The sequence below is a fragment of the Garra rufa genome, chromosome 7 (genome assembly GCF_049309525.1).
Source record: "Garra rufa chromosome 7, GarRuf1.0, whole genome shotgun sequence".
NCBI lineage: Eukaryota > Metazoa > Chordata > Actinopteri > Cypriniformes > Cyprinidae > Garra > Garra rufa.
The window spans coordinates 50,722,915-50,735,330 of NC_133367.1; the positions used below are offsets into that span (position 1 = coordinate 50,722,915).

Consider the following 12,416-nt stretch of genomic DNA (forward strand, 5'->3'; position numbering starts at 1 on the left):
TAGTTGGGTTAATTAGCCTTTATTATTTCCTAACGTATCTGTACTGTTAAGTTTGCTATTCAATCGTCTCATAATTAAAGATACTCTCATATTAAACGATGTAAGTTATTCCTTATATTCTCTTCTGCTTTACCTTCTAGAAAAATGTCAGAACAGTCTCATATCACATCAAATGTGTAACGTTACAATGTTTTTCTTTCTTTTGGTTTGGTTTGTTTTTGGTGGATAGTAACATTTATAGGAATAACGTTACCATAATAAAGTAAAGGTATTTTATTTGCCCAGTAGGCATAATTGGAACCTGCAGTGAGTCACAGAGCTGGTTAATTAACATTATATAAAGCCAATACGATTTAAAGCATGTTTTAAATCCAAAATTACTGCAAATTGGTGTTCCATGAAATATAAAATCACTATTTACATAGTTTAAGAATAAAAAACAAACCAAACCAAAAGAAAGAAAAACATTGTTACGTTACACATTTGATGTAATATGAGACTGTTCTGTCATTTTTCTAGAAGGTAAAGCAGAAGAGAATATAAGGAATAACTTACATCGTTTAATATGAGAGTATCTTTAATTATGAGAAGATTGAATAGCAAACTTAACAGTACAGATACGTTAGGAAATAATAAAGGCTAATTAACCCAACTAAGAAACAATGATTACCAACTTAGACGACCAGCGCACATATTAAATCTACTTAAACAAATGTATAACGGTGAATGATTGCAGGGGGAGATAAGAAAAAAGCATACCTTTATTAGTCCCTCCAGGATTTCACGTTTTTTTTTTTTTTTGTGATTTTTGCGATTACAATTATTAATTTTGTGGTGACAAGTCCTAGAAATTTGTGAAAAATTTTGCGATTTATTAAATTATTTAATTTATTTATTAATAATTAGAATATCACATTTACCATATTAGGTATTATTTTAGAGGCTCAATTATCATACATAAAACAAATCAAACATAAAATTTGTTTATTCTGATACATTTGAACTTTTAAAATAACCTATTGGCAATATTCTTATGTGAACTTTGTAAACATTAACAGCAGGTGTAGAAATTTATACTGTACATAGCCTACTTCATTTCAGTCACGTCTCAGGTACTCTTAGGATTTTGGTAGCCAAAAAATTAATTGAACTAGCCCAAATAAAAAAGCTTTTTAATTATTCCTTAATCAATCCTTAACAAGGAAGGAATTTTATGTCATCTTTAGTGTATCTGTAGAATTTTTTAATATCAATTTAATGTTATTTGTGATCCTTCTTAAGAATTGCACAAGTAAAATGAACAGAATGAGTGGGGTTGGACAATGTAAGGTAGAATTTTAAGTCATAAAATGACATGATTTATAATTCAGATACAGATTCACACAAAAACAATATCTTATACAATGACATTTCAGCCTTTATACCATTAAAAGGGATACATCAAGTATATAATTTATCATATTTATTTAAAACATAAATATTACTGTCTTAATTGTTTAGATTTTTTAGAACGCACATTAACTTTTCACATTTAAAACCCTATGTGTTTGCTGCATAAAAACATAAACAGCTGATAAATGTATTGGAAATAAAAATTCTGTCACAAGGGGGCGCTTTAGGAGCGCTGAAATATTTTCGTTTCCCTAGTAACGGCTGTATACAAATCAGCTTTAACGCTGTTTTATCAGCATGAAATGAAAATGCCAACGACACGTTTCTGAGGACAGTCGGTTCTACTCAGATACATTCATTTAAAGTCATCAGTGCTGCGTTTTGACTTTAAAATGTGCAGGGCTCATATTTATTCAATGACATCATTGCCTTTAGAAGTTTTATCCAGCCCTATCGTGATTCGATATCCATATCGTCTTGCCGTCCCTAACTGACTTTTAAAATTATAATTAAGACTTTTCTTATACTATTTAACAAATTTAAAACTTTTATGGCGTTCCATTTGCAACAACAGAAGCCCTCTACTTTACGATAGCGGCTCGGAGTCGGCAGGCAAGTGAAACATTTTGGTAGCTCGACTGAAAAACACAAAAGCCCCCGGGACGTCGATCTTGCGAGCCCTGCAGACAGACAACTCACAGACATCACGTGAGCAGACTCTTTAAGAACATGATATATATATTTTAAAATCGTTTTATTATTGAAATATTTGAATAGCTATTTTTTGCGATTATTTTGTGGTTAAATGACAAATTATGCAGGATCGCAAAAAATGCGACATTTTGTTGATTTTGCATTAAATTAAGCGATCGCAGAATCGGGAAAAATTGGAGGGACTGCTTTATTGGTCCTTCACATCGCCAGCGCGGTGATTGGCCGAAATTCTCTGTTCTCTGAACAGGGCCTGCCTGCCGCTGCCTCACAGATGCACAAATCCCTTTTGCTCCACATTTCACGGAGTATATGGTGCAAAAGTGAGAGCGCGCGGAACTTGTAATTTGAAGGCGAAAAATCTGCGTTTGAGACTCGTAGCAGCAGATTCAAGCAGTTGTAGTAATTGGACTTGCGAGTATGTTAGAAAACTATCCAAGAAAAGTAATGCATTTGTGACCAGATATTCTACAAGTTTGCAACTCTCATTGTATGGATTCACATATTAATTTGCGGGTGTGTAAAATTTCTCCGTGACTTCACATTTTTGATACGGGTGTGCGAATGCGTTTTGCACCATATTCACTGCAGCAACTGTACAAAAAATGTGAGCGTACGAGTTTCTTCATGTGTGATTCGTAGAATCGGATTTGTGCACCTGCAGTGAAGAATGTGTGAAGGTGTAACTGCTGTGTTGTGTTTGTAGGAGAGGAAAAAAATCTACAAGTTTACAACTCCTAAAAAATTTTTCTCTGTGACTTCAAATTTATTGATACACATGTGTGTGGGTATGCTCTACAGCTACAAATTCCGCTTTCACATGTGTTCAGTAGTTTTGCACCAAAAATACCTTCATATATGAGTCCTACCCTTGGCGGGGTCATAGGGCCATGTGAAAACTATGAATGAGGTCAAAGGAGGTTAATGAGCAGGGGTAGATTTTGTACAAAGTTTGAGTGTTTGCACAGCCCAGACAGGTATTCCCACAGCCAAAACTATACATATTTGGTGCTTGAGGGCTTGGTCAGACGTTACTCAGCAGAGGAAGCTCTGGAGCTAGTGTTGCCCACTGACAGCGAGCATTATGTAAAGAAACCAGTTTTTAAAGCATTACAATTCTGAAAATGAATGAATGCTTGATAATTATGAATAGAAGAGATGCTGATAAAAAAACAGCAGTCAGTGAAAGTAGAAAAAAATATTAATATATAACATTTATATGACAGTTTTTTTACATGGACATTTTTGTCCATTATGGGCCTAAGTGTTAGTTTTTTAAAAAAAATCTGACACTACATAAAAAATATAAATGCCTCAAAATTAATGTTGTTGTTCTTCATTGACACACCCAAGAAGATAATTAGCAAAGAAAAAAAATTCTGCTTATCATTTAGTATATGGAAATTAACTACTATTTTTCATCTTTTCATAAAAAAACACCTGTGCCATTATGTAAACAAACCAGCATTTAAAGGGTTAAAATTTTGAAAATTAATGAATGTTTGGTATCCATGGATAGAACAGATGCTGGTTAAAAAATCTACATCAGTGAAAGTGGAAAAAAAATATTAATAAATGATATTTTTATGGCAGTTTTTGGACATGGACATTTGTCCATTTTGCACCTATGTGTAACTTTTTTTTTTGAACGCACAGGGGTTAAAGGGACAGCAGCCTAATTTAGTTGCTATTGTCTGTGGCATTGATCTTAATAAAGCAACAAAAGAAAGAAAGAAATTCACTCACTGCTCTTGACTGAGTCACTTTAGTGGCCCTAATAAAGATTAATCTAAACGTGTGTATCTAAATAAATGTCTGATTGAAAGAATAAAGAATGTGGTTTAAACAAGTTGTTATAACTAATGCATGATTAGCCTATATGTTCTATACCTTCTTGTTTCTTTATGAGAAGTGGTTTCATTTAATTTTAATATAAAAGCAAGTTGCATATCACAGCAGTTAAATCTGTCTATCATGATAAAATGAAACCTACATAATTAGTTTGGTGATTTTAGAGAAATGTTTAATAAATGCATTACACTGTAACTAAACCCGTTAGATTTTAGCTGAATAAATCTACTGTATAAAATCTTATGATATTTAGTCGACTAAAACTAGACTCAAACTAAAAACAATTCAGATGACTAAAATATGACTAAAACTCAGTGGCATTTTAGTCAAAAGACTATGACTAAAACTAAATCCAAATTGACACTGGTGTGCAGTTACATTGATTGATTGATTGGATTCAGAGCAGTGTTTAACGTTTGGCCTGTCTGCAGTGGATGAGGTTGGGGAGAAGCTGGACATTGGAGACGCGCCTTTAAAGATCAGTGCAGATGTGGTTCAGGACGACGATGGCTCCAAAGAGGATGAGTTCAGCTCGGAGGTCATCAAAGTTTACATCTTTAAGGCAGATGGAGATGAAGATGTGGAGATAGGTAAGGAACACATTTCACATCTTTGACTCAAGCTGATTGCATACTGCTGCTCGTGCAATCACTGTTATTGTTGCTTATTCTTCAAGTTAGGGATTTGGAAAAGCACCAACAGAACAGTAACTCAATATTTTTGGTGTGAACACTAAAGTGGGAAAAAAAAACTGACAAAATAAAATGTATATGTACATTGAGGGAAGACCGTATTAGAGACCGGTCCAAGTAGAGCTGTTGAGTTCCTCATGGTGAGAAATACATAGAAGGATAGGGCCTTATGAAATAATTTTTTTTTCTTTTTTTTTTTTTTTTTTTTTTTTTCCAAATTCCGTTTTAATTCTGTATAAATTATTTTTTCTTCCATTTTTATGCATTTAATTTTTTTCTGTTTTCATTTTTCCACAGTTTTAATGGTACAATAAATTAATCAATAAGCATGTCTAATCAATTTTTTTTTTCAAATTCTGTTTTAATTCTGTAAAAATCTCTTTTTCCCTTTAAATTTTTTAACAAAAGGCCCTATGAAATATATATATATATTTTTATTTTTTAACAAAAGCCCTATGAAATATGTTTTAGTTTTTCTCAAAATCACTTTTAGTTTTACCAAATTCTGTGTTTTCTATTAATTTTATGGACACCATTTTAATGGTTTCATACAATTTTAATAATCAAATCTCTAATTAGTTGATTTTATAAATAAAAATGATTGATTTATTTTTAGAAATACTAAACACTAGTCCATATCGCGTTTTGATTTAAGCATATTGACTAACTTTTGATTTATTTTTCCAAAATTTGACAAATTCTGTGACATTCTGTGTTATACAGTAAATTCAGTTTTTATCTCATGGAAGACATGCACTGCACTTCTAAACAGTCTGTCACTGTCGGTGCTTGTAATGATTGTTGTGTCTTTCTCGGACCGTTTTAAATGCTTCCACACTGTCGACATGTTTGCTACATTAGTGCACCTCTATATGACCACGTCACGTCATTGTTCACTATAATTTGTTCTGCAATTTCGGTTGCCGATCATTTAGTGCATAAAAATATAAAGATAACCATATAATAATAATAACCATATAAAGTAGGTATGTAATAGAAAAAAAGCAGTTCCCCTATGTGTTCATGCAAGAAACAAACCACAGGAGATTTCCATGTATTACACCATCACCACTGACCAACAGCAGCTAAAAAGTGTTTCCTTGCATTTCCAGCAAGTTGTTTTGAACTTTTTAAACTCTAAATGAACTTTGTTTTGGCCTCAATATCGCATTAATTATATCAGGGCCTTTACATAAAAAGTGTACTTTGTGCTTAAAATGTGAAGTTAGCTTTGATGTGTGAAACTTGCAGTATGTCTTAATTATAGAGTAAGAACATTTTGATTTTGTATTTCATGGCCTCTTGAACATGACTCTGTGTGGATCGTGTCGTAGGCAGCACGGAGGTGGTGGCAGAGAGTGATTTTCCCAACGGGCACGCAACGCTGGAGCCGGCAGGTTCAGGCAGGCTGCCCAGAGAAAAGATGGTCTACATGGCTGTGAAGGACACCAGCCAAGGAGAGGAGGATATCAGTGAGTTCCTCGTCTCTCTTTAAGAAGAGATACATGTGTAGCAGCAAATTAGAAATGTGTGTTATGTCTATGCTGTTGTCTGTCCTGAATGTAGACTGTTCGGAGATGACTGACCAGGTGTATATGGAGGTCATAGTCGGGGAAGAAGAGGCTCCTGCTATCACTGAAGCGCAGCTGGAGGACACACCCGTTAACAAGACCTTCGTTCCTGCCGCCTGGGCGACTGCTTATGGTCCTTCACTTTGTTTATATTGCAGACAGACATAGAAATTGCTTTATATGAATAGTCCACCCAACTCAGTATAGCCAAAGACTATAGAATACCCAAGACATGTCACTCGTGTAGTTTTGAATGGGGAAAAATGCAACGTTGATTATGGCCGCGAAGCCCCGCCTTCTTAGTGAAAGAGCCAATCGTTGATTAGTAAAGTCAGTACGCCACTGCAGCTGCGGTTAGAAGTCCCGGTTGCTATAGAAACAATAGGCGCTCTGAGACGTGCGCTCAGTACTGCGCATGCGCACTGGCTCATTTAGCCGGAAAAATAAGCATTTTTTAACACAAGCACAAGGAACCATATTTATGAGGCAATTCTTGTTAGATTTCATTGGTGATTCCAAATATGAAATTTAATCCTAAATTTGGCAAACAGTTTTGGAGAATTTTATGTTTTCCCATTCAAACAGATAGGAGCTGCACTTGGATGCCCGAGAGGCGTTTCAAAGATGGCCGCTGAGTGACATGACTTGCCCTAAAGGGACTTTGGTATATCATATACCATTATAGTCTAGTATGGTACTCTGAGTGTGACTATACTGAGTCTTGTGAAGCCATATAATAGCTCAGATTCAGATTTCTGTCATCTCTTTGACAACATTCAGGGTGAACTTCAAGAAATTATGTAAGTAAATATTTGTATAATTTAACAGCACATGCATGTTCATGGTTCTCTGATGATGCTTAATGGTCACATGACATGCAGGAAAACAAATTCAGTTTTTAGGCTTATTTTGATCTGAATTTTAGAATTTAGAATTTTTTTTTATAATCACAAAAGACACTACTGCTAATTAAAATAGTGGCTTTTGAAGATGTTCACACTTGTTCAGTCCTTTCAAAAACCAACCAAAAAAAAATCAAACAGATGGATAAAGACTTCTTGCATTGGCATCGTCTTTTCAGCCTTTTGCAATTTTATTTATTGCAGTCCTATATATGTATTTTATTTTTAAATGTTGAAGTCTGAATTATTAGGTTTTGCAAACCCCCAATTGGGAGCCCTGCAATAACAGATGACAGAATTTTCCTTTTGGGCTATCAGTCACTTAAACTCAGACTTAAGATTTATATGAAAGTTTTAATAAAAGCAATATCCTTTGCTTAAAGTGCATTTATAGAGTGCAAATGTCCAAACCCCTTAATAGTCATGGCTTTCCCACAGGAAGCAGTCTAGAAAGTAAGAATGGAGCCGCCACTCCCTACCTACAGATCACTGACAGCATCAGCACAAACAGAGCACTTAAACAAAAGATCAAGAAGAAGAGGAGAGGGGAGACGCGCCAGTGTCAGACAGGTATGATCTGCTGCTACTGCAAGAAAAGGTAACATGAACTTAAAGGTTTAGTTCAGCCAGAAATGAAAATCCGCCTATTATTTACCCACCCTCAAGCCATCCTAGGTTTATATGACTTCCTTCTTTCGGACGAATCCAATTGGAGTTATATTAAAAATTGTTCTGGCTCCTCCAAGCTTTATAATGCAATGAGCGGGTGTTTCTCTTCATCAGTCCAAAACAAGTCCAATAAAGTGCATCAATGCATAATAAAAAAGTGCCTCACACAGCTCCAAGTGGATAAATAAAGGCCCCCTGTAGCGAAGCAATGCATTTTTCTAAGAAAAATATCAATATTTAAAACATAACATAATAACAGTTGTACACGGAAGCAGCTTTGGGTGAGTGATGTAGGAGTGCCGATTGTGAACGTCCAGTAGAGATCAAAACAAAACAAGAGCAAGAATTAGAAGTACAAAAGAGGTTTTCGATGTAAGCCAAGAGGAGACTGATTTTCCTTTGCTAAAGTCATCCACCCGGAACTGTTTGCACCAGCTAGGAGTAAATAATGGGCTAATTTTCATTTTTTGGTGATCTAACCCTTTAAATTGACCACATATGTTCTTGGGATCATCAGTGTATGCTATTCCAAAAAGATAGAAATAAATGAAATTAATGTTTTTCTGAATAAATTTTTGCCGTTGTTTTCAGACTGCCATTGTAGGTAAAGGTAATACTGCAATTTAGGTAAAGGTAATACTGCAATTTAACCCTTTGAAAACCCTTTTGTTTGTTGTTCATCTTTAGCACAGTTCTCCTTTTCATGCATTTTTAAGCATTGCCAGTATAAACTTAAATCAATTTAAACTGTTCAAGCGCAATAAGACACAGTAGATGCATTCATTTGGTTGTAACAACCTTATTTCCCTATATATTATTATCGTATTATTATTATGTGTTCATCTCACACAGAAACAGAAATTGCAGTCAGATTCTTGTGTGTTGTGGGAAATTGTAAATGTTTTATTTTCAAGTGTGGTGTTACGATCCATTTCAGAATTTTAGATTCCATGTCAGGGCTGCCCAACCCTTTTCCTGGAGATCTACCTTCCTGCAGAGTTCAGCTCGGACCCTGATCAAACACGCCTGAACCAACTAAGTATGATCTGAAGGAGCACTCGATAATCACAGTGTTTGATCAAGGTTATAACTAAATTCTGCAGGAAGATATATCTCCAGGACCAGGGTTGGGCAGCCCTGTTCTATGTGGTTTAAACATATTAAGTGAAAAATAATTTAATACCTTGATTTCAAACAAATGTTGCAGTTTGCTTCGCTGGGTGTCTGAGCATTAATGTTCATCGATAATAGTACATAATAAAGATGGTTTAAAAGTTCTTTGATGGTGAACTTGACTCCCTCAGTCTGGTCAAAAAGCCTCCTCAAAAGTGAATGTTTAAAAGGGAAGTTGTCCTTCCATTTTTTTCATGCTGGATATCCTGTCTTACGCTGAAATACGCTACTGAAGTCAAATGTTGTCTGCTTTCAGCATGTTCTCTTTCTTTGTTCCAGCCGTAATCATCGGTCCTGATGGGCAGCCCCTGACCGTCTATCCCTGCCACATCTGCGGCAAGAAGTTCAAATCTCGGGGCTTCTTGAAGCGCCACATGAAGAATCACCCGGACCACATGTTCAAGAAGAAATACCAATGCACCGACTGTGACTTCACCACCAACAAGAAGGTGAGTTTCCACAACCATCTGGAGAGCCACAAGCTGATCATCAAGAACGAAAAGATCCCGGAGTACACCGAGTACACGCGCCGATATCACGAGGCCAGCCCGCTCAGCTCCAACAAGCTCATCCTGCGCGACAAGGAGACCAAGCTGCACAAGTGCAAGTACTGCGAATATGAGACGGCCGAGCAGGGCCTCCTCAACCGCCATCTGCTGGCCGTGCACAGCAAAAACTTTGCGCACGTCTGCGTCGAGTGTGCCAAAGGCTTCCGGCACCCGTCGGAGCTCAAGAAGCACATGCGGACACACACGGGCGAGAAGCCCTACAATTGCCAGCACTGCGACTTCCGCTGTGCAGACCAGTCCAACTTAAAGACTCACATAAAGAGCAAACACGGCACCGACCTGCCCTTCAAGTGCGGACACTGCCCTCAGGCCTTCGCCGACGACAAGGAGCTCCAGAGGCACACCGAGATTTTCCAGGGCCACAAGACTCACCAGTGTCCGCACTGCGAACACAAAAGCACCAATTCCAGCGACCTGAAGCGGCACGTCATCTCGGTGCACACTAAAGACTTCCCGCACAAGTGCGACGTGTGCGAGAAGGGCTTTCACAGACCCTCCGAACTGAAAAAACATGCGGAAACGCACAAGGGGAATAAAATCCACCAGTGCCGGCACTGCGATTTTAAGACGTCGGACCCCTTCACGCTTAGCCGCCACATTCTGTCCGTTCACACCAAGGACTTGCCGTTTAAGTGCAAGCGGTGCAAACGCGGATTTAGGCATCAGAACGAACTCAAGAAGCACATGAAGACGCACAGCGGCCGCAAGGTCTATCAGTGCCAATATTGCGAGTACAACACTACGGACGCTTCGGGTTTCAAGCGGCACGTCATATCCATCCACACTAAAGACTATCCGCACAGGTGTGACTATTGCAAGAAGGGTTTCAGGCGGCCCTCGGAAAAGAACCAACACATAATGCGGCATCACAAAGAAACCCTTCTATAATGCTCTTACTTTCATCCCCAAACAAGCTCCAGCGCTCTGCTCATTTACAGCCTCTTATTTAATGTTCTGCTTACGTGCGAAGAAACGTCAGTCACAGCTGAGACGGGTATAAGTGGCTGACAGTATGGTCTTGGGCTAAATGATCATGTCACACCTTTCAGTCTTCATTCAGGGTCTCAAATACCTATATTTTTATACCCACTTTGCTTAAATGCTGTAAGCAAACCGCATCCTTCATATTAAAGGAATAGTTCACCCAAAAATACAAATTGTCATTATCGCCCTCATGTTGTTTCAAATTATTCACCTTGTAGGCTTCAGAAAGAATGAAAAAGCACCTTAAATGTCTCATTAAAGTAGACTTTGTGTACTTTCTGTGCTCATTTTGAACTTGTCAAGCAAGGAAGAGAGATTTTGTGCTCCATGGAGGGTTTGGAGTAACATGAGGGTGACAGTTTTCTTTTATGGGTGATATATTCCCGGTCAGAGCATCATCTTAGATCTTAGTCAGGATAGACGACATATTGAATTTCTCGAAACAAAGCTCGACGTACAGTCGTTATAATGGCGTGTGCGGTATAAACCGAGATCGCGTGTCATTTCAGAACTGTTTAATGTCAGCTGTACAATCAGTCTACTAAACACTATTTCTTAGCTAATTCAGCGCTGTCCTGACTAAAGTCTATCGGACGGACACGTTCCGGCTTTTCTCTGAAGTCATTAAATCGTTAGATGTATTTTACCAGCTGGTATGTCCAGGTTTTACTGTCCCTTTTACCATTTGACACCCATCATGATGTTAATTTGAGCAGTTCTGGTGTGGTATCTGAAACTGTGCGTTTTTCCCGCGATCCCGGTGTCTTGAGCGTTCCCTAACTTTGTGAATACCACTACAAAACTTAATGTTTGTGTAAAACGAAACGTTAACGACACGGCGAACACGCACATACTGCCAATTCTTTCTGATCTCTTGAGTCTTGCCTTATGTATTTGTTTTGCACTGAATTCAAGTATGAATCGATTGTGAATATTTTTAACAAGTTTCAGTTATGCTATGATAGATGTATACATTAACAAATGCAAATCACGAGCACCTTTTGCTTTTATAATGTCACTTTTGAGTTATTTATTTTTTAGCGGGTGGGTAAACGGACCCATCCTAAAGCAGAAACCATCCTTCATCCCCTTCCCAGCAGTATTTGCGTGTGTAAAAGACCTCAGCGATTCAGGCATGCCTTCATATCTAGCTCTTTTGATCGGCGTAGCTATCGACTTCCGATATGACTGTAGTTCACAGCAACTCTAGTACTCACAGCAAACCGCACAGGCGCTGTACTTCCTGTCAATCATGTTCCTGTAAAACATCCTAATGTAATGCTCACTCCAGTGTCGTCAAACTTTTGTCATAAGCTCCATCTCAAAAGAAAAACGAAGTCGAAAGAGTGGGTGTTTTGCAACAGCTGTAAAGCCTTTAATTTAGTAATAATTAATTTTCTTGAAATCACAAAATCATCCAGACATCATACAAAAATGACAGTGCAAATGGACAAAGTAGATTCTGCTTTATTTACCGTTTTAATTGGTTGTATTAGGTTAAAACAGTGTTTAATTGATCATGTTTTCAAATTAATCATACATTTGATCCCTGGCTCTCATTCATGAACCACAAGGAGAACTCAGTGTGTGTAAATAGTTGAACCGTTCTTCCATAAATCGATGCACTGAACAGACACAGTTCACGTAATCGTTTATGGATGACTCTGGTGTTTTGTGAATGAGGTTTGTGGCTTGATTTCTTGCAGCCTGTGCAGCCGTTTGTTTGGCAGACGTCACGTCAGCGATTAGACGTATGCCAGCGGTCTAGATATTGCTGTGTTTGTTACAGTTGTGGTTGGAGACTAACATTCTTCATGGAAAATATAATTCATGCATTTCAGTTATTTTCTGACAGGTGGACTACTGGTAAGAAGGAATCAAAATAAATATTTCTTTCAAAAA

At 37.5% G+C, this 12,416-nt stretch overlaps 1 protein-coding gene across 1 annotated transcript in view; it reads left to right on the forward strand.

Annotated features, from left to right (window-relative positions):
• The window catches only part of LOC141338232 (zinc finger protein 711-like), a 13,529-nt gene extending 1,113 nt beyond the window's left edge, over positions 1 to 12,416 (forward strand). The window contains exons 3-7 of the mRNA XM_073843776.1: positions 4,386 to 4,544; positions 5,981 to 6,118; positions 6,213 to 6,350; positions 7,558 to 7,689; positions 9,241 to 12,416. Coding sequence (XP_073699877.1) covers positions 4,386 to 4,544; positions 5,981 to 6,118; positions 6,213 to 6,350; positions 7,558 to 7,689; positions 9,241 to 10,418 — 1,745 coding nt within the window. The 3' untranslated portion in view covers positions 10,419 to 12,416. The remainder of the gene's footprint in view (positions 1 to 4,385; positions 4,545 to 5,980; positions 6,119 to 6,212; positions 6,351 to 7,557; positions 7,690 to 9,240) is intronic.